Source organism: Salvelinus sp. IW2-2015, linkage group LG15, assembly GCF_002910315.2.
Source record: "Salvelinus sp. IW2-2015 linkage group LG15, ASM291031v2, whole genome shotgun sequence".
Classification (NCBI taxonomy): Eukaryota; Metazoa; Chordata; class Actinopteri; order Salmoniformes; family Salmonidae; genus Salvelinus; species Salvelinus sp. IW2-2015.
Genome location: NC_036855.1, coordinates 36,546,826 through 36,570,022, shown reverse-complemented (window position 1 = coordinate 36,570,022; position 23,197 = coordinate 36,546,826). Strand labels below are relative to the sequence as shown.

Below are 23,197 nucleotides of genomic sequence, written 5' to 3'. Positions count from 1 at the left end.
GCTAATGGCCTAGGAGGCGCGATCAAATAAATGACGGTATCTTTCAGAGATAGAAAGATGGTGAGAGAAACTTAGAAGGGACTGCAATGGGGTTGGAGGAAATGAGTGGTGTGAATCTCTCTCTCTCTCTTTCCATGATCAATTATTTAAACATGTGACATAACACATCCATGATCTATATGACACTCCTGCCAAGTTGGATTTGCATCACTCTGACTGGCAGCCAGGGGTGTGAATTTACTGTTTAATAGATGAGCGCAGAGAGCTCTGTGGGTTTCATGTTGGTTTAATGCTTCATTTTAAGCTTTGCATACAAGCCATTAGTTCAGTGGTCACCAACCTTTTCTGAGTCGAGATCAATTTCSCAGTCAAAAAGCATGTTCTAAATAATAAATAATAAAAACTGTTCTGTAGGAATGATGTTTGGGCAGTAGCATTTGCTTATTTTACTGAACTGATGGTACCTGCATCTGATGGTCATTGTGCTTTCAAGATGGTGCTTTCAACTGGGAACTCGGGGGGGGACGAGGTCAAATCATGACGTCTGTGATCTTCAGGTTGAAAAGTCAGAGCTCTAGAAAGTTTAGATAACAGTTTTTTCCCAGTCGGATCTCATTATTTTTTAAAGTCCCCAGTTGTCTTGGAAACRGCATTAGTCTCAGCGGAGGGATGATAGTTGATAAAAAATCATAATTTGTTTATATAGCATATCAACTATTTATTAGAGGCTGTACATTATTTATAATAAGGGTTACTTGGAGTAAATGGGACCTCTCTAAAATGAAAATGGATGGCCCTCAATTCAGCAAAATATACACTACCGTTCAAAAGTTTGGGGCCACTTAAAAAACACCAGTCTCAACGTCAACAGTGAAGAGGCGACTCTGTACACTGTCTGTGTTCTTTTGCCCATCATAATCTTTTCTTTTTATTGGCCAGTCTGAGATATGGCTTTTTCTTTGCAACTYTGCCTAGAAGGCCAGCATCCCAGAGTCGCCTCTTCACTGTTGACGTTGAGACTGGTGTTTTGTGKGTACTATTTAATGAAGCTTCCAGTTGAGGACTTGTGAGGTGTCAGTTTCTCAAACTAGACACTCTAATGTACTTGTCCTCTTGCTCAGTTGTGCATCGGGGCCTCCCAMTCCTCTTTCTATTCTGGTTAGMGCCAGTTTGCGCTGTTCTGTGAAGGGAGTAGTACACAGCGTTGTACGAGATCTTCAGTTTCTTGGCAATTTCTCGCATGGAATAGCCTTCMTTTCTCAGAACAAGAATAGACTGGCGAGTTTCAGAAGAAAGTTATTTGTTCCTGGCCATTTTGAGCCTGTAACCGAACCCACAAATGCTGATGCTCCAAATACTCAACTAGTCTAAAGAAGGACAGTTTTATTGCTTCTTTAATTAGCACAACAGTTTTCAGCTATACTAACCTAATTGCAAAGGGTTTTCTAATGATCAATTAACCTTTTAAAATGCTAAACTTGGATTAGCTAACACAAAGTGCCATTGGAACACAGGAGTGATGTTTGCTGATAATGGGCCTCTGTACGCCTATGTAGATATTCCATTGAAAAAAAAAATGTTTCCAGCTACAATAGTGAGTTACAACATTAACAATGTCTACACTGTATTTCTGATCAATTTGATGTTATTTTTATGGACAGAAAATGTGATTTTCTTTCAAAAACAAGGACATTTGTAAGTGACACCAAACTTTTGAACGGTAGTGTACTTTCACTAAACCCGACCCTCCCCTGTACCCAAAATAAAACAAAGAGGATAGCAAAAGACATTCCTACCATTTATCCTCACTCCTAGGACAGACCAGAGCCGTTTTAGAAACTGTTCTCTATCGTGTAGGCATTGCATGGCAACGTGGCAATTGTGATGCCAGAAGGTTGTTGGTTCGTAGACCACCACAGACAAGGGTAGGGGTGAAAAGATGTCCTTTAAAACAAATGATTGCAGGAATCTATCATCATATTTGAGGGTCCAAGGAAAAAGTAGCATTTCATGCAATTCTACGTAATTTTACATAACTGGAGATCGTAGCAGATTATTTTTGTATACCACACAAATTACCGAAATTACAAGCTAAGAATGGACGGAGAGAGAGGCCTATGCGTTCATCTTATCATAATTCTCCAATGCCATATCAGTGTGTTTGATATGTGATTTGTCTGATTTGCAAATAATTAAATATGTGACTTCATTATGAATCTAAGCATGGTACTTTCAAAAGTTAGGCCTACCTTTCCACCCCAGACAGAGTAGGCCTGACGCAGAAACATTTCAGCTTTAACTGCTGGCTACTCTTCCATGGCTTAACCCAAGGAGAAAGGTGGTAACAACTATTTCCTTACAAGCTCTCTGAGTTTACAGAAAGTTGTAGGTTGTAGCTCAACGTCTGAATGTCGTAGAGACTAACCAAATATATCCCCATAATGCATCAGAGTCACATCTTTCCTTGGTATTTTACAGCTTGTTTCTAGCAGAAAGCGTCACGGACTAAAGCACCGTTTATAGATCGCTTTATTTAATCAGGTCTGTTTTATTTTCTTAAGTCTTTAGCTAACAAGGTGTAGGCCAATGCTTTTTGCCATTTTCTATAACAAAATGTATGGCATACCCTCCCATACCCCCTCAATTCGAGTCCTGATTTTAACTTAACATACAAAGTCCTTCACTAACACAGGTATTTAATGAGTTGGTAGAGGAATTGGCCCAGAAAATCTATGGATAGCAGTCTATAAATTCTTCCTATTTCTTAAATAGGAAGAAATAGGCTCCAACACAAAGCCCTCTTGTTGTTAGAAAAGTCTAATTAAAATAAAGACTGTTAAAATGAGTAATGCCTACTCGAATTAGCCTGAATTGGCCTACTTTCAGGACCAGGCGCTGTCCGTCTCTGATTGATTGCACTCCGGCTGCCTCTTCAAGTTTCAGCACCACAAAGCTGTCATGTAAAAGACTCGGGAAGGACGTTTTTTTTTCTTCGAAATATAGCTTTGCCCTGTGCTTCTCCGAGCATGCACTTCGTATAGCCTAGGCCTATACACTATGGATAATTGATTCCCACACTTAAAGCCTATAGACGCACTTGATATTGCGTGCCCAGAGGAGAATCAGAGATGAGGGGCGGCATCAGACACACATCAAGATATAATAAGCAATTCATTCTAAAACAATGAAAAATATTAAAATGTTATAAATTACAAAGGAAATGATTCATAAAAATTACTAAACCCTCCCCCTGACTGAAATTTTAAAAGCATGACCCTCCCCCGTTCACCTCCATTTCCCCATTACGTACATTTCTAACCGTCTGAGGACCTGTAGTCATCTATARATCATGAACAACAGGCCTTGTGCATGTAATTACTTAATTTAACTTCAGAATTGTTTCATAAAGATTCATTGTTGTATGGTGTTCTAATACCAAAACTTAAATCATCATCAGCCATCCAGTTGCATTTAACATCTTGCCCAGTGTCCACAACTCACGTCCATACAGTAGAACGCTCTCCACTACAGAGACGAACAGGCGTTCGCCAGACAACGTTCAGATGTTGTCTGGCAGGGTCGACGATTTCCAGATCACCTTCAGGCTCAAAAAATCGAAACCATGAAAACAGTCCCAAGAGGATAAGAAGGTAGAAAGAAAAAGGGCCAGGAAATTGGTGGCTCTGATACTCTAATCTGTACCATGTTTTAGGGCAAAGTCAATATCAATTACTTCAGCTGTTTGGAGTCTGGTCTGGTGCTCGTAAGTGTTGTCTCACTACTTCCCCAGTCCAGGACAGACCTCGAAACTTTCTGGAGGAGCTATTGATTTATTTTAATGCAAACGAGAGGCAGCGAGACAGTGAACATTTGGTCACAAATTATATTTTTTTAAGGGATTTGCGTATTCTCTCTGGTACATTACTACAGAGGTAGTGAGGGATAGTTCATCTCTCAAACATTCAAAAATGAAATAAATAAACTGGGCTTTGAACCCAGTTGCTTTGAGTCTCTTCCCACTGTCATGACTTTGCCCTGTKGCGTGAGGGTCATAAAACTCCCTTTCTCTCTCTTCCCACCACTGGTTTATGACCCCCATCCCCCACCCCATAAATACCGAAGGTCTCTCCACTCTATAGAATTTACTTTTGAAAATCCTCTGTTACCACAGAGAGAGACTTTGCAATACAGTAACATCAAAAGGTTGGGGAATGGAACGATATTTCTGTAATCCAACCACTTGAAAGTGTCCGTTGGTACTTAAAGAATATGATGTCAGATCAGTTGTTGTCTGGGACATATCTGATAGGACGACATAAATTAGGACGACATAAATTGTATCTTGGAAAGTCTACACATTCAGATTCAAATGGAATTGTGAAATTTATATGTTTAGATATGAAACTATTTGTGAAAATATTAAATGTAATTTTATCTTTCTAAATGAGAGAATTGTTTTCATAAGTCATTTTATGCACACTCAGTGGCCACGCCCAAGTGAACAGGCATTGGTTGGAGAGGGATGAAACATGCCCTTCTCTTCCCCAGTATAAAGCCCCCGTGACCCAATTCACGTCAGACTAAGCAAACCCCAACGTGAGCTGTGGTTGCGAATGGTTGAATATCCACTCTACATAACGAAATTTACATGAGACCAGATCACGTGGAGGTGACGATCACCACGCTGGAATGATGAATTTCTACTAGACCAGACAGAATACAGTGCGAGCTGATTATGGCAAAATGGTATGAACTTTGAACTCTTATTCACTAAAGAAGTGATACATCCTAGAAGTTGAGTTATCAGCTGCAAACGTACGTGGCCTAGGAAAGGAAAGGACAGACCAATCTCCTAATAACAATGACAGGGTACAACGTATCCGCCCTACAACACTACGACCAGAAATATTCTTCAAAGGACAAGGGCGATATCTGCTGGGCAAACCAGTCTTCCATCTTCGACCCATCTATCGAAGCGCAGCTCAGTGTAAATATATATCTTGCATTTTCATTTTCTGAATGGGCGGTTATTAGAATGCATAAGATTCTATATTTACGGTAGCATAGCTTCTCAAGGTCCGATTTAGACCCAATTCCTTTTGTCCATCAGTCTTCCCACTCTTTCATTCAAAACCAACCCCCTTTCTTTGTGTAACAAGCTGTCATATCTGTTTTGTCCGCTAGGGACTTTTTCTTTCATGACATTATTCGTAATCGATGTATGATCCATCCTGTGTATATGTAATTCTGTGTGATTATTTAGGTATTTAGTAAATAAATAATTAAGCCAATTTTTGTATTGCTGATTCAACTTGTTAGCCAGGGTTTGTGAAGATAACCAAGAATGTTACGATGTTCAGATGAGACTGTATAAGGTGACGATTAATTATAGACTTCTATTGATATAAAAGATCTTCGGATCTTTAAGAGTTTATTCGGAAGACAGCAGCTCTATAAACACTCTTTCGTGGTACCCCAGGTTATTAACGAGTTAAATGTTGCATGGTTTAATTCAATCACGTAATCAATCAAACGTTAGGTAATCGATTTGATAAAATAGCCTGTCATAATTTAATCAGTCAGACACACGACACCACCGTACCATGGGCATTGGACTGTGCTGCCTGCCTGGGATTTGTCACAGTCTGTGCTGTGGTCGACTGTTTGCGTGTGTTTGGGATTTTTAAGTTGTTTATTTTAGCTGCTTTAATGGCGTTGTTTGATTTATGGAGGCTGGTGGGGAATGCAGTGGGGATTTAATTGGGGCTCCAGATAAAATGGCTGAGGGAAATGGTGCAGCATGTTACATCACCAGGAGACCAGAGGAACAGGACTATTTGGGGCTTCTCACATCCAGTCAGACACAATAACCTTTTGTCGTTTTTTTTTCTCACTGACTTGCTCGTACTGAAGATTCCTCTCAACTCTTTAATAGGGCGATAGAACTAGTTTAGCTTTCCTAATACATTGACATTGTTGTTGAATGTTTGTTTTTCCCTCGTAACCTGCTAAAGCTAAATAGATTAGTAGGTTATGAAATGGGTTTGTAGACGTGTCCTTCACATCACCTCTTGCTGATCCAACTATTCACAGGTACTGGAATATGTTTTCATGGACACAGGCCCCCGGAGGCAGAAGAAACGCTAGATAGTCAGAGACAATCATGTGGTACTGAATCACCAGCCACTCTGTGAAGCAGGGATCGTCAACTAGATTAATTTGAGTGAATTATCGGGGGGGGGGGGGCGGAACATAATTACAAATCATTTGTGGACTTCAAATTGACCGCAAGAAGCCCAAACAGATAAAATATTTGACTAAAACGTAATCATTTAATTTGTATATGATCACGTGTCTCTTTATTATGCGTGTGGAATACTTGGGAACAGAATTTTAATAATTGGGAGCTGATTTCCTGGTGTTTTTAGATGTATGTCCCCCCCAAAAAATGATACATTTGGGGGGGGGGGGATAAAACACCAGCCGCCAGTTGTGGAACCCTGCTGTAGAGCGATATGAAGAAAGTGGCTGGAGCTGAAGTAGTGTTATCTGGATTTATTTTATAAATCATAGAGTTGATGGAGGGGAAGCAAATATTGAACCACCCAGACAGGTGTCCGATGAGGAACCACTTATCCGATGACATGGATCGGACTGTTCTGTTTCCTGGCACTTATGGGCCATTGATACATCAATCAATTGGTGGATTTGTGTACATACGTGTGTTCGTGCGTGCGTGCTAGCTTGTCAGTTCCATTTCTTTTCTATGCATTGATACATGGATTGATTGGTGTGTGCCGGCCAGAGGCCTCAAGGCTGAGTGTGATAATTGAGTGGCATGATTGGTCTCTTGGTCAGATGGTTCTTTATGGCTTGTTCAGAGTCATTCACTCCACAGTCTGGTGATTGGAAATGGATGGACACAATGCTCATCTYCTGCTTTTTACATATATATWTTTTTTTACTCACTGAAGTTTGTACTACTGTGGAAATTTAATTGGAACCGTGGTGTTCCATTGTTGGACCTTGTAGCTAGAGGCTGTCTAGAGGCTGACTCAGTCTCATTTCCACTCTACTGGCTGTACACTAAAAAAGGGACTGGCCATTTGCTAGCAACAGACAGACCCAATGCAGACAATCACAGTAGTGAATTGACTGAAGATGTGTGTCACAAGTAATAAAAGAAAAAGGGCCCCCGAAGACCAATGGTGCGGATGACATCATTCTGTTATTGATTCCGCCTGTGAGTTATCCTCGTCTGAGAGAGACAAATGCATGCACGCCCGCCCGCACACACACACACACACACACACACAATTCCTCACACACATGTTCAGCTGTGTATCCTCAGTCCATGCCATCAATCAGCCCTATGATTGCTTGCCACATCAGCTATTTACTGTGGTCGTTTATAAAGCCTCTCTTTCATCTCTGGAGAGCACAATAAAACTGATTTTTCCTCTACTCTCATCCCCCTTGATGGCTTGTCTCACTCCTGTCTTCAATCAGCAGCTCCTGGGCATCTCACAGGACACACACACACCCACACACATACAGAGTAATTCACAGAGGCAGGTCCCTTTGGGCTTATTGATCTCTTAGAGCCGCTGTTATACCCCCCCCCCCCCCCCCCATGCCTCCCAAGAGCTCCAGCCAACACTGCTACTGGCTCAAAAGAACAAAGGAGGCTGATCTTTTGATTAGTATCTGTGTTTGTGGCTTCACATTCACTAGATATTAAGCACAGGCACACCATAGTCCTTCAGTTAAATAGTTACATAGTACAATATTTAATAGCTATTTGAAGTTGATCTGAGGTAGCCTATGTGCAATTTTCCCAATGCATTTTTACATTTGAGTAATTTGTCAGGCACTCTTATCCAGAGCGACTTACAGAAGCAATTAGGGTTAAGTGTCTTGAGGGCACATCAACAGATTTCTCACCTAGTTGGCTCGGGGGATTCGAAAACAGCGACCTTTCTGTTCGCTGGCCCAACGCTCTTAACCGCTAGGCTACCTGCTGCCCTATGCACGCACACACACACATTGCCCTCTGTGTTGATGTGGCTTTGTTTAGTTTGTTTACTTATGCCCTCAGTAAAATAACAGAAATCATCAGCAGGGTTAAGTTGGACAGTTGGTGTGCTCTGATTGGTGTTTTGGGGGGGGGGGTGCGTACGCGTGTGTGCGGGTTTGTGTGCTATAACTAATTACGCCCTTTCGCCCAATGCTGTTCAGGGCAATTTAATTTGTACTGCTTCATTTAGTGTGGAAATTACTATAATTAAGGCTTAATCCTCTGACGAGCTTAGGGATCATGAACCTAGTCAATACATCACACACAGGAGAGAGACAGGGAAATGTCTGTTTTTACTCTCATTGTCAATCTTTCAGCAGTTTTCCCTCCATCTCTCTCCATCTCTCTCTCTCATAGTTCTTCTCATCATATGCATGTCTCTGCCCCCAGTCTTTCCTTTCTTCTGACTCTCTTGTCTCTCCTCGCTCTCTTTTCAAAATATGCAGAAACACATACATACACACACACCTCACACATCCCTATTCCCGTATCAGTGATTAGTCAATACAGTAACTTGTTTTCCTCTYTGACACCTGGGCTCCCAGGCAGGCCCTTGCATCCCGCGCTCAACAGCGAGACCCGGGTCACTAATTGACCCAGAGGTCACTGCTAATGGCGTCTCGTTAGCAGCGAGGGGGTACAGCGACTGTGCGTGCATGTGTGACTGTGTGTGCGTGCCCGCTTGCATTTTCATGACTGCATCTATGCTCACACATGGCTTTCCTACAGTCCGAAAAGCTTAAATTCCTCCCGTCCTCAGTTGGAGCACCAAGGTACCCCAGCCCATCTCCTGTTGTTTTAGCAGCTCTACTGACCAGTGTAATGAAGATCATTATGAATACAGATAACACTCATTAGTGCTGCTTTAATAACCACCTGTCACTGCCTAAGCGGTCTCCCATTTATCATACCTGCCCGGAGTTTACAGGGGAAACGTGTCCTCTTGTGTGCGTGTTAGTAAATAATATCAACTCTGAATTTCAGAATTGCTATAATGAATATTATTGTGAGTAGTTTAACCTGGATTATTACCTCTTAAGACAGTTCCACAACCTCTTATGTCTGTGTGAGGTAAAGTGTGTGATGACGTTTGATCAGATTTACAGTCTCATAGTTGAAAGGGCAATCCGGGATTGCTACTGAACATMCATTTTTGGACTTTTAGATTAATGAGATATAGTCATTGATTTGGGAAGAATGCACGTATAAATGCCTCACGAACGTAGTTCAACTATCGTACCCCATYAGAACCCAAAATTTGAAGAGAGAAAAAAAGGCCAATATTTCTAAACATTGTAAATGTCAACAAACATTGGATAGCCTCAAAACGTGCTTAGAACTGTACTTTTGATATCTTGGATTGTCCTTGCATCCATGCAGTAGCTCTGGCTTTGAATTTTAGTGGTTACATTTCTCCAGGCCCATCCCTCAGCATTTTACCAATGTAGAGGCGGGGACATCACTTCATTGTTTCAACTAAGGATTGTCCCTTTTAATGTTGGGTTATTGACCTGGTCTAGACGGGCCAGTTAGACATTCCCTCTGTATCGATCAGAGGGCAACAGCGTTTTACCTCTAAACACACACACTCCAATTACTTTTTCCCCAAGGTAAATGTGTCCTGTCAACTTTTTAAGCACCTTCATATAGTCTTAATGACTGCCTTATTAAAGATGACAGTAAAAAAATTGGGTATCAATGGGAGTAATTTAAAAGGGCTGAGTAATGTTGTCATTGGGACAAGAGAGGCAGACTTTAATTGGGCTAAGTGTAGCGTGAAGAGAGACTGAAATGCCATTTCCATTAGACCACAGACTTTTGTGTTTCCGTGGCTTGGCTCCAGTGACTCACTGTGAACTTAGGTCAAGTGCAGGGCGGGAACACCAGTCTGCACACATTGCAGCTCTCCAGGACTAGWGTGTCAATGTGAAAAGACTGGCCCTTAGCCATATGGTAATGGACACAGCCAGCTGATAGGCTTAGTTGAATTGGTGTTTTGAAATCTTTTCAGATGTGTAATGTGACCTGAGAGGCCCAGTCCAGAATAGAGCAGGACCAGTGTGGTTGTGTTGAGGAATGGYTGGATCTCCAATCAGGTAGGATTGTCTACAGTACAGCACAATTTAGTTTATGCAAGACAACAGCGTCCACTAAAAGCAGCGCTCGGTGCCGGGCAGAGAAGACTCTGGGCTCTCCATCTGTGTTTGGTAAAACTCGTTCAAACTGGTGTTTTGAGGTAGGCAGTTGATGTCGTTTCTCATTATTCAGTATCAGATGCGTGTGTGTGCGTCTTGTCGAGGTTTCGCMCCACACTCCGCAAGAATGCTAAAGTGTGTGTGTGTGTGTGCGCTTGCGTGTTCTCGTGTCGACTGCTAAAGAATACCTGCCTCTGTATTTTCTTTCTCCGTTTTCTCTATTCCTCTTCTGTCCTCCCTCCTTTTCTTCGTCTAATATGTTTAGCACATGCCTCATACACTGAGTGTGCAAAACATTAGGGACACCTTCCTAATATTGAGTTGCACCCCCTTTTGCCCTGAGAAACAGCCTCAATTCGTCGGGGCATGAACTCTACACAGTGTCGAAAGCGTTCCACAGGGATGCTGGCCCATGTTGACTCCAATGCTTCCCACAGTTGTCAAGTTGGCTGGATGTCCTTTGGGTGGTGAATCATTCTTGATTAAACAYGAGAAACTGTTGAGCGTGAAAAACAAAGTGTTGCAGTTCTTGACACACTCAAACCGGTGCGCCTGGTACCTACTACCATACTCCCTTCAAAGGCACATAAATATTTTGTCCTGCCCATTCACCCTCTGAAATGTACACATACACAATCCATGTGTCAATTATCTCAAGGCTTGAAGATCCTTAACAAGGGGACATCAATAAGGGATCATAGCTTTCACCTGAATTGACCTAGTCATTCTGTCATGGAAAGAGTAGGCGTTCCAAATGTTTGGTACACTCAGTGTATATCATCTGTTTATTGTTACTTTCTGTATAAAGCCTGGGGGACAAAGGGAACCGGGAGGAGGTGAAGTTACCGCCGTTTACTGAAGACCGCCGTTGAACAATCATGAGCATGTGAAGTGTGCACATAATTTGAGTGTAGGTGTAGGCTCATGCATATACTACCTGTGTGTAAAGAGGTTGAGAATGACGTGTGGGCGGAGATTGCGAATGATGTGTGTGCTTGCATGGAGATGAACAGGGTCAGAGGTGCAGTTGAAAACCCATGTTTCTCTTTTTAAGAGAACATGAAACGGTCTGACGTGAGCGGTGACGAAATGAAATTACACTCCACAATCCATTTGGTTATGAGTAACAAGTCTATGAGCCGTTGTTCCTCTCCACACACACTAGGTATGGATAGAAAGGGTTCAGAGGTCATGGGGATTACGTTAGCTACATATTAGGGTTTAATACTTCCCCGAAAATCTACTACTTTTCCTTACCGAGAGATTTGCAAGCCTTTCCTGGACATCCCGGTGATGTCGTTCACACTGGAAACGCTATTTAAAACAATACCAGCGGGGGAAAATCTGACATGATTATACCACTGTAAATGGAGAAATGTGCACATTAATCGAAAGGTTTCTTGATGTAGGCAATTTGTTGCAATTTAATTAACTTTTAAGTTCTCCTGAAAGTTCTCCACCCTATTTAATTGATGTAGCCTAGTTCTATTGTAGGCCCATGAAGCACTGTTGGCCGACAAGTATATAAATAGGAGGTTATTACAGCCTAGGAAATTACATTTGTTTTAGCCTACCTTTTGACTGAAAGATCAGCTTTGTTAGTCCTTTTCTATCCCCTTCCACCTGGTTATCAGGGGAATTAGGGAAGGTTGTGGCATTTTTTTACTTAATGTGGTGACTTTGTCACAGGGAACATATCCGATTCTTCGTTAAACAAACAAATAAGCAAGTAGCGAAGATTCAGCACGATTAAGATCAKGGAACAATGTTGCAAATGTCTATTTCGGAATCCAGTGGATCAATTGTTTGGTTAACAGGTGAGTAGCACATATGTTGAGCCTCTGCCAGTGCCACACAGCTAGTTTGGAGATGTGTGAATGTGTCATGGAGCAGGGCTCGACATTAACGSTTGTCTACCTGCCCGAGAACAGTTTAAAAAATGTTTAATGTGTTGGACAAGCAGATTATAGATTAGTTGTCTGAATGGACACGTGTTTTTTTGAAGTCTCTCAAACAGAATCAAACAATTAGGCTATTCCGATCAGAATTGGATCAAAGTGTCCTCTGGATGCGATGTTTTGCTCACTGTCCTCCCAATCTCTGCAGAGCGCATCGGAGTATAATTATTGTAGGCCTGCATTGACAGACACGAGCTGTCTTTCAATCATGCAGTCGCCAGATGCGTTTTTTTTTAAATCAAAGCGAGCCTATCCGCATTTGAACATTTGTTGATGATAATTGCTATTGAGTTATTTGCCCAGTTATAGCAATGAAAATCCTGGAAAAGTCATGGCGTGTGCATCACCTGCGTATGTGCCAGTGGTTCGTTGCCAGAGGAGGGGGTTGGGGGGAGGAGCGAGAGGTGGAGGATGAAATAATGATATACAACAGAATAACTAGGTAGCCAACTCAAAACATATTGTGTAGTGTGGCTGTTTATCTCGCTAGTTGACTATTTAGCGATTAGCGTGCATTTATGTCCTTGTCCATGTCCGATGTCCGGCGCTCGTGTATAACCGCAAATTACCAATACACGCAGTTGATACGGGTGGCAATTGATGAGACCAATTCTGCATACTCTGGTTGTAAAACGGTCTCTCAAGCACTCAAAATTGGCGAGGATTCTCCTCTATTCAATACTGGCCATGTAATTGCGACAAAGCTGACTGGTGCGTTTGAGCAGGGCTGTATCAAAAGCCTGCACACCCAGTCCCTCTCCAGATGGAGGCTTGATGGACCACATGTGTTTTATACAGTGCATTATTTCACTTTGTGGGTGTTAAGTGTCTTGCTCAAAGCCACAACAGCAAGAGATGTAATACATGGGATCAGAGAGCAGCAGCCTTCCATTGTCAATACCAGTGATGACAGTGAAGGTTATTTTGTGAAGTAGTTCCTTGCATCACACAACACAATTTTCATTCACCTCTTTTGACCCATATTGTGTTACAGACCATTTTATTTTGTGACTTGAGCTTTTAGACAACAAAAAAAAAAATCGGCCCTCAGACCGTTGATATGTCCGTTTACTGCATCCATTCGCACATACCTATTTTGTATTTTTGCATTAATAAGTCATAGAAATTGTATATTATTGGTCCATGGTACCCGTCATTTTTTTTTCTCTCTGAAAACGGGAAGGAGCTTGGTCAGGAAATTGCAAGACACCAGTTACATGTATTAAATCATAGTACAGATGATGTTACCCAGGAAGCTGTGCATCCACCCCCAGACAGGGATTTGGTGTTATTACACAGGTTTGTTTCTCAAGTATTTTATAGCAGGCGCCACCATAAACCTGTAAACAAAACTGGAGCAAAAATAATTGCATCTAAGTTGTCTGGTTTTTCTCTATATACTATATACGGAATCAACAGCAGATAGTACCTGCAGAGAGCGTAGGTAACAGGATTAGATATTTAGGTTACGTTCCAAATGACACCCCAATCCTTATAGTGCACTATTCTGGTCAAAAGTAGTGAATAGAGTGCCAGTTGGCACTGATCCTTCGACACAATTGCCCTCCGCCCACCAGGCCTCTACCAGCTACAGGACCTTTCCTCTTCCCCCTCTTTTGTCCTCTCTCCTCTCCCTTTTCTCGCTGATAAAACAGATCTGTACCCACCAGGCTTCTGCCAGTAACCTCTCCTCTTCCCTCTTTTTTTYCCCTTACATGCGTCTCCCTTCATCTCTCTTTTCCTCTCATCTCTCCCCTGCCTCTCCCCTCTTCTCACTAGGATACTGCCACTCAACAACCCACAGCCAGCATTTTTCCCTTTCCCTACGTTTCATCTCTTTCCCTGATCTCTCCCTTCATCTCTCCCTTCCACTCATCTCTCTTCTACATCCTTCCTCTCCCGCTCTTCCTGACTGAACCCACAGGTTAATGCTTCTCTGACAGCAGCTTTCTCCTCACCTCTTCACTCTCTTTTCCCTTACACTCATTCTCTTCTTCCGTCTTTTCACCCTCCCCTATCTTATTCTCTCTGTCTAAACAATCCTGTGCTCCTTAGGCTCCTGCCTGTCTGTCAACCATTCTCTTCTCTCCGCTTACCTCTTTTCTCCCCTTACCATCATTTCTCCTTTCATCTTATCCCCCCCCCTTCTCTCCTTTACCTTCCTCTGTCATACCCCTTTCTCTTCTCCCTGACTGAACAGTTGTGTTCCCACAGGGTAGCGGGCGGGTGTCCAGGCGTTGATTTTTGTTACTTTTTTTTACTACACTGTATTCAAAATATTATCCAGATGGCTCGTTCTGGAGCTGGAATTGTCATAAGCATTGATTTAGGGAAAACTTCGCCTCAGATGGAAACCGCTTGCCTATCTTTTGCCATTAAGTTTTGACATCTTCCATAAATTGCAGCCTGGAATACACCATAGAAACAGTGAGAAGAATAAGATGAAGCTCCGGTAATATGGATAACTATTGAAAGATGGCTGATTTGCGCTTTTCTGCGTTGTAATGGACACTGTGCAACCTTTGGTAGGTAGGCTGCTGGCAGGCTTTGATGTGATGTACAGCAAAGCCAAGTCAGACCGTGCTCATGGTTCTCACAGGGGAAGTGAAATTATAGGCTACAATGACATTGCTCATGATCATGCATGCCGCAAATTACATGTAACTTTAAGTTCCTTGAATTTCCGTTCGCGGGTGCCTTTTCATTTTTTGGGTAGACACTTGTGGTTTCCAGCATTGGAGAGTGTAGTGCAGTAAAGCTTTATCGGTCAAAACCATTCATCTCTTGGTGCGATGGTGAGAGCGGGTTTGCAAAATGATATATCACGCAATTATACTATTTATGAAATGGTCATTTTTTTATACAGACTATCTCAAAAATAAGTGAAAATGTACAAATGATCTAACGGATTATGATACTTAAATAAAAAATGTAAATACCAGTGGAGGTGCAAAAACAAGTTTGCACCCCCTATTTTAATTAGCTCTATGGTTCCGGCGGCCGTGTGGACACAAGGCTGTTTGGCACATCTCAGTCCCAAAAAGGAATAACTTTGCAGTGGCTTCTGATTAATTAACAATCCCATGCTGGTGTGTGTTAACATTCAATTAAAACCCAGCCCTGAGAAGAATTTATGTCATGTCACAGGAAAATCTATTTTAATTTGTCACATGCGCCGAATACAACCGTGAAATGCTTACTGGGCCGCACACACTACCCTCTGTAGCGCCATACGGTCGGATGCCGAGCAGTTGCCATACCAGGCGGTGATGCAACCAGTCAGGATGCTCTCCATGGTGCAGCTGTATAACTTTTTGAGGATCTGGGGACCCATGCCAAATGCTTTCAGTCTCCTGAGTGGGAAAAGGTGTTGTCGTGTCCTCTTCACGACTTTCTTGGTGTGTTTGGACCATGATAGTTTGTTAGTGATGTGGACACCAAGGAACATGAAGCTCTCGACCCCATCCACTATAGCCCCGCCGATGTGACTGGGGGCGTGTTTGGCCATCCTTTTTCTGTAGTTCACAATCAGCTCCTTTGTCTTGCTCATGTTGAGGTAGAGGTTGTTGTCCTGGCACCACACTTCCAGGTCTCTGACCTTTTCCCTATACGCTGTCTCATCATTGTCTGTGATCAGGCCTATCACTGTTGTGTCATCAGCAAACTTAATGATGGTGTTGAAGTCGTGCTTAGCCACGCAGTTGTGGGTGAATAGGGAGTACAGGAGGGGACTAAGCATGCACCCCTGAGGGGCTCCCATGTTGAGGATCAGTGTGGCAGGTGTGTTGTTGCCTACCCTTACCACCTGGGGGCAGCCTGTCAGGAAGTACAGGATCCAGTTGCAGAGGGAAGTGTTTAGTCCCGGGGTCCTTAACTTAGTGAGGAGCTTTGTGGGCACTTGGTGTTGAACACTGAGCTTTAGTCAATGAACAGCATTCTCACATGTTCCTTTTGTCCAGGTGGCGAAGGTCAGTGTGGAGTGCAATTGAGATTGCGTCATCTGTGGATCTGTTGGGGCATTATGCGAGTTGGAGTGGGTCTAGGGTTTCCGGGATGACGGTGTTGATGTGAGCCATGACCAGCCTTTCAAAGCAGTTCATGGCTACCGACATGAGTGTTACGGGGCGGTAGTCATTTAGGCAGGTTACCTTCACTTTCTTGGGCACAGGGACTATGGTGGTCTGCTTGAAACATGTTGGTATTACAGACTCAGTCAGGGACAGCTTGCCAGTTGGTCAGCGCATGCTCTGAGTACACATCCTGGTAATCAGTCTGRTCCCGCGGCCTTGTGGATGTTGACCTGTTTAAAGGTCTTACTCACATCGGCTACGGAGAGCGTGATGTGATCACACAGTCGTCCGGAACAGCTGATGCTCTCATGCATGCTTCAGTGTTGCTTGCCTTGAAGCGAGCAAAGAAGTTTGCTGGCGACACAACAGGGGTAGGCCTGATCACCGATATCAATGAGACAGCCTATAGGGAGGAGGTCAGAAACCTGGCTGTGTGGTGCCAGGATAACAACCTCTCCCTCAACGTCATCAAGACAAAGGAGATGATTGTGGACTACAGGAAAAGGAGGACCGAGCACACGCCCACTCTCATCGACAGGGCTGTAGTGGAGCAGGTTGAGAGCTTCAAGTTCCTTGGTGTCCACATCACCAACAAACTATCATGGTCCAAACACACCAAGACAGTTGTTAAGAGGGCACGACAAAGCCTATTCCCCCTCAGAAGATTTGGCATGGGTCTTCAGATCCTCAAAAAGTTMTACTACTGCACCATCGAGAGCATACTGACTGGTTGCGTCACTGCATGGTATGGCAACTGCTCGGCCTCCGACCGCAAGACACTACAGTGGATAGTACGTACGGCCCAGTACATCACTGGGGCTAAGCTTCCTGCCATCCAGGACCTCTATACCAGACAGTGCCAAAGAAATTGTCAGACTCCAGCCACCCTAGTCATAGACTGTTCTCTGCTACCGCACAGCATGTGGTACCGGAGCGCCAACAGGCTTGTATGCTGCTGCTACTGCCTGTAACAATGCAGTTCACAGGAAGGACTGACAGGGCACTTTTGATTTGGTTGTTTTGGTAAAGGCAGGGCCAGACACATTCAATGTATGTTGTATAAGAGTGCTTTTAACTCTCTCGCGATACCATCTGTGACAATACCATTAGCTCAATATTTCTTCCATGGTAAAAATTCAAACACAAAGCAGACAAAACTCTTTGGTCCTTTAAAATATTGTGTGCTTAAACCTGGAAAATAAATAAATGTGACTCTGGATGACAACATAATGATGTTTGTTTCCAACATTAGGGCTTTTTTCCTAAAGAAGATAAATCTGTTTTGTTTCCTTACCACGATACTGAGTGTCGCGATACTGGTATCGTCCCGGCCTTACGTTCTCTTATGTTCTTTGAAACCCAGTGTTGAACAGTTACAGTAGTCTCCTGTGCCTCTCTCTCCAGAGGATCGCAATACCCCTGTGTTTGTTTGATTATTTTAGCGMCATGTCAGGTTTTTACCTCAGCCGGTGGACGCAGCAGGGGGTCGTATAGTTCCCCCGAATACCGATCCCAATCCCCTAATCTGTGGCCTTTTTTTCTTTTTCTTTTTACATTACTCTCAAGCCCCACGGCGTTCTCTCTCTCCACCCCTCGCTCTTTAGCTGGCACTCTATATCTCTCTGTCCCTCTCCTTTTTTCTCTTCATCATATGTTCCTTCTGTTGTGCCCAGTATGCAGAGCAAACACACATCTGTGTTTAGTGTTTTTCTATTCTTGCGCAGTGTGGGGAACCACACTCAATATGCACCTATGCATGTGTAAGCTTCCATAATTGGCTACTGTTTCACTCAACCACGACACACACACACCACAAACGTATTTTTAATTACAGGTCCCTTGCTCATAATTTCACTTCACTACATGCGTGATATTGATCGTTGATTTACCTCGGCATTGCTTTTCACTGCTCCTTCTGGGAAATCAGCGAGTGGGAACCATAACGCACGTGTCACATTAGGGCACTCTGATTAGGATTGTTATTGTGTAACGTTGATGACATTATCTCTATTAAGTCCATGCTCAACCCTGGTGGTTTGATTACACAGTAATGACAGGGAATTACCATAGAGAGTATACCTTCACTGATTGGCTTAGGAGTCAAGAAGGTCATTACCTGCCTCTCAGAAGAAGCTCACAGTGGCATTTCTCTCTGGCTCTGTTTCCCCTGATTTCCCCTGTAGACTAATTAGTGTGATTATCTGATGAAGCACACTTCCACAACTATTTCTCATCTGCAACCAGGTTAGGACACAAACACACACTCACTCCCTGTTCGGTCTCTTGTGGCTAGTCTTCGATCACACAGTGCACAGTACGTGTTGCTGCATTCTCTATTTGTGTTACGTGTCTTGCTGACTTCCTACATTTCTCTCTACCTCCCACAGCTAGAGGAATTTCTAGCTAGATGTATGACCTTATAGCAGTAGGTCTATGATAATCTGTCTTAGGCATCCTGCTAACTGCCTGTCTCTCTCTGTGTGTTTCTATAGTTGGCCCTGGAGGATCCGGTGCACAGTGTCTCCTTACAGCAGTATGTGTATGAGAAGCTGAAGGCCCAGCAGGCTCTGATGGGGGACCAGGGCTTTGGGGCTCTGATGGAGACGGTGGACACAGAGATCGTCAGGCAGCTCCAGGAGTTCCTACAGGGCCTCTGAGAAAGATGGAGAGAGAGGAGAGCCTCTACCTATCTCTACCCTTTCCCTCCTGTACCCTCAATGCATCCATCTCCAGACTTATACTATCTATCTCTCCTGACAGGCCTTTGAGCACAGGAGAGAAAAGACCTCAACCTCTGCCCCCTACTAACCATCTCGGCTGTACCTTATCCGTAGCCTACCTTTCCTCTCCTCGACCCCCTATTGGGCACAGAAGAGAGAGAGGACTGCAACATGTACCTCTACTACCCATGTCTACTTTTACCCATAATTCACTTGTCCTTTACCCACAACCCCCCTCTTCTCTACCAAACCCTACCCTAACTACAACCTACCTAGAACCTTCCTTTACCCACAAACCACTTTGTTTTTTAAACACACACATAGAAACATGAATAGAGCTTCCATTCTAACAGTTATTCTGCTTCTCTAGTTTTAGCATGGGGTAAATACTTAGGAGGATGTTACGAGACGGAGGATTGAGGGAATATAACAATACGACGCAAAGACAACCTTCTGAAGAGGCAGGAGCCTTGGACTTTTTTTTTTTTTTTGGACTGGGAAAGCGTGTGTGGCGTGATGGGAATATGGCTTCACTGACCGAAAGACTCAAACAGTGTTTACAGATCTATTCTTAAAGGCGAATAGCGAGCAAAAGTGTACTTTGTATGTATGTGTGTGTGTATGTAAAGTATGGATGACTCTGCATGAAGATATTTAACTTTTTAGTTTAGCTAGTTTATTTCTCTTCATGGTTCCTTTGTTCTGTATTGTTTCTCACACCCTGAGATCATCAAGTTGACGGGACTATTGAGAGATGCAGACACTGTTTTTGGGGCGTGTATATTTTCATATCATCGGACTATGAATTCAATTAATCGACTGCGAGATTAAAGCGATTTTTAACAAGTGATTTGTAAACGTGTTGAACCACATTTCTATATGAATGCTGCTGCTATTTTACGGTGTGTCACGAGTTATGTCAAAGCACACTTTTTTCCCCTCCGTTTGTTTCGTTTTCTTCCTGAAATGTCATGGTTCTTCATGTCTCGTGGTTGTGGCATGGCGGTAGAAGAACTCGGGACATTGAAGCAGGACGGAAGTTATTCTTAGGCACAAATCTAGGATCAGCTAACCCCACTCTAATCCTACCTACCCGTTAGGGGTGGAAAAGCAAAACTGACCTCTGATCAGCATCTTGGGGCAACTTGATCCTACTCCCTGTTGTGTATGAAATGGCATATAATCATATTGAGGACATACATAACTGAAACATGATTTGAGGGATGTTTTGTACAGAAACAGTTTTTCCCATTGATGACAGTGGACTAGAGAATCGGTTGCACTTCATTTAATGGTACAGAAATGTCCAGGTTTTGACATAAACATTGTAATTCTACAATAAGCTAGGAATTACTTTTCTTTGATATTCATTCAAACAAGCACCACTACCACTTGGTGCCAGCCAGGTGCAAATTGTGTTGAATTATTTGAAATAAGTACCAGAAAGTAGCCATTATTACCACATAATAATCCTAGTAAATACAGTGGAAACTGGACTGGAAAATAAAGTGTTATCCAATTCTCTTCCCCTAGTTCCGTAGACACTGTGATTGAGTTCTGTAGCAGTCAAGCAAAACAAAGGCCTTATGCTTTCAGCCTTAACTCAAATATCCTTTCTCATTCTTTCCAATATTGCTTTTTTTAAATATATATATATATATCAGCTGATTCCTGTACTGGTATTAGAATGATGGGAGCAATGGTGACATTGAACACAACAGCAGTAGAAAATATATCTTTAGCTTGTTTTCAGTCAACAAATTCTAATAGAAAGACCTTGTTCTTTTTTTTCAACCGCTTCAATAAAATGCAGTACATGGCTGAAATGTCTACGTACTTATTTTTCGATTAACCTTCGTGCTCCTCTTTTTAATGTTTTACCACAGAAACCCCCGCAGTCCCGTTAAGTCTTTTTGAAATTAGTGTTTTCCTTCGGGACATGTAATGTACGTTTTAGAGTTCTCTTCGGCCACTACCCAAACCTTAAGGCCCTCTAACGTTGAAGCACCTGATATCCCAGTCTTTCCCATCGGAGATTTGCAGTTGGATTCGACACACCATTCGGAAACGGTCCACCGACATCACTCGCCAGTCCCTGAAATAGAAGTCCCAGGGGAAAAGACGGTGGCCCAGACACATTTGGAGGAGAGGCATCCATGCAGAAATGACTGAGACCGTCCTCAACTGGTGTAACTTGAAAAACTTGCCCCGAACTGAGTGAGATGGAGCGGAGGACATTTTAAGTCAACTATGAATTTACCTGTTGCGCTCACACTTTAGTTTAATAGTTTTTACATGAAATGAACATACTTCCCTGTGCTTCGTGGTAATTTCATGACACCACTATGCATTTACCTCCCGTATTACTAGTCCTAATACCACATAGTCACCCGTTATCCCAGACAGTGCCAATAGTTTCATAGCAGCATATGGGCTAAACAGCTCTCCCAGTATTTCTCATTATAGATGCACCAGAAGGTCCCAGTTAAGATGGCTGCAGGTACTGTACAGTGTATGTGGTTAATGATCTTTGGGAAACCATGGATGGGGAGGATTAACTGTAAATCTTAACTTCCTTAGAACTGGATCAGGCCTACTGTAGGAATTAGCTGAATGGCAGTGGGTGCCTATCCCTCTCCCATCTACAGCTGTACTGTAATAGGATCAGCCTCTGCCTGCTACGCTTTTCATCAATGTATGGAGGTTTACTGGCATTCACTTCACACGGCTTGACTGCTGTTGAATGGCGAGGTGGTCCTGCATTCATCTCCATARGCACCGCTGGTTTATCGTCACACACTATCGTTGTTATAGTGTAGCTGCTGCAGTAGTCTGTGACATTGTTTCCTATTTACCATATATCCCTATTGAGTCGCCAATGTATGTTTAACACTTGCCATTTTATGAACTGGAGCTGGATATTTATCTCAGGAACAATGYTGCATGTCACTTTAACAGATATCAGCTTCATGGTGTATTTGAGTAACTACAGTGCTTTCAGAAAGTATTCATACCCTGACTTATTTAACATTGTGTTACAGCCGGAATTCAAAATGGATTCAATTGTTGTTTTTACCCATCTACACACAATACACCACAATGACAAAGTGAAAACATGTTATATGAGTCCATACTTTGTAGACACCTTTGGCAGCGATTACAGTTGTAGTCTTTCCGGGTATGTCTCTAAGAGCTTTCCACACCTGGATTGTKYAACAGTTGCCCATGTATTCCTTTCAAAATTCTTCAAGCTCTGTCAAATGGGTTGTTAATAATTGCTTAGCCAACCATTTTCAGGTCTTGCCATAGATTTTCAAGTAGATTTAAGTCAAAACTGTAACTCGGCCACTCAGGAACATTCACTGTCTTCTTGGTAAGCAACTCCCGTGTAGATTTGGCCTTATGTTTTAGGTTATTGCCATGCTAAAAGGTTAATTAATTTCCCAGTGTCTGGTGGAAAGCAGACTGAACCAGGTTTTCCTCTAGGATTTTGCCTGTGCTTAGCTCCATTCCATWAWTTTTTTTATCCTGAAAAACTCCCCAGTCCTTAACGATTACACCCATACCCGTARCATGATGCAGCCACCACTATGCTTGAAAATATGGAGAGTGGTACTCCGTAATGTGTTGTATTGGATTTGCCCCAAACATAMGTTTGTATTCAGGACAAAAATGTAATTGCTTTGCCAAWTWTTTTTGCAGTATTACTTTARTACCTTGTTGCAAACAGGATGCATGTTTTGGAATATTTTTGTTCTSTACAGGCTTCCTTTTTTTCACTCTGTCAATTAGGTTAGTATTGTGGAATAACTACAATGTTGTTGATCCATCCTCAGTGTTCTATCACAGCCATTAAACTCTGTAACTGTTTTAAAGTCACCATTGGCCTCTTGGTGAAATCCCTGATCAGATTCCTTCCTCTCCGGCAACTGAGTTAGGAAGGACGCCTGTGTCTTTGTAGTGACTGTACTGAAACACCATCCAAAGTGTAATCTATAACTTCACCATGCTCAAAGGGATGTTCAATGTCTGCTTTTCTTACCTACTGTATCTGCCAATAGGTGCCCTTTGCGAGGCATTGGAAAACCTCCCTGGTCTTTGTGTTTGAATCTGTGGTTGAAATTCACTGCTCGACTGAGGGACCTTACAGATAATTGTATGTGTGGGGTACAGAGAT

The 23,197-nt window shown here is 42.8% G+C and overlaps 1 protein-coding gene across 1 annotated transcript in view; it reads left to right on the top strand.

The window, feature by feature from the left end:
• The window catches only part of ipo11 (importin 11), a 245,206-nt gene extending 224,334 nt beyond the window's left edge, over positions 1 to 20,872 (top strand). The window contains exon 29 of the mRNA XM_024001611.1: positions 18,793 to 20,872. Within this exon, the coding sequence (XP_023857379.1) occupies positions 18,793 to 18,957 (165 nt within the window). The 3' untranslated portion in view covers positions 18,958 to 20,872. The remainder of the gene's footprint in view (positions 1 to 18,792) is intronic.
• The last annotated feature ends 2,325 nt before the right edge of the window (positions 20,873 to 23,197 follow it).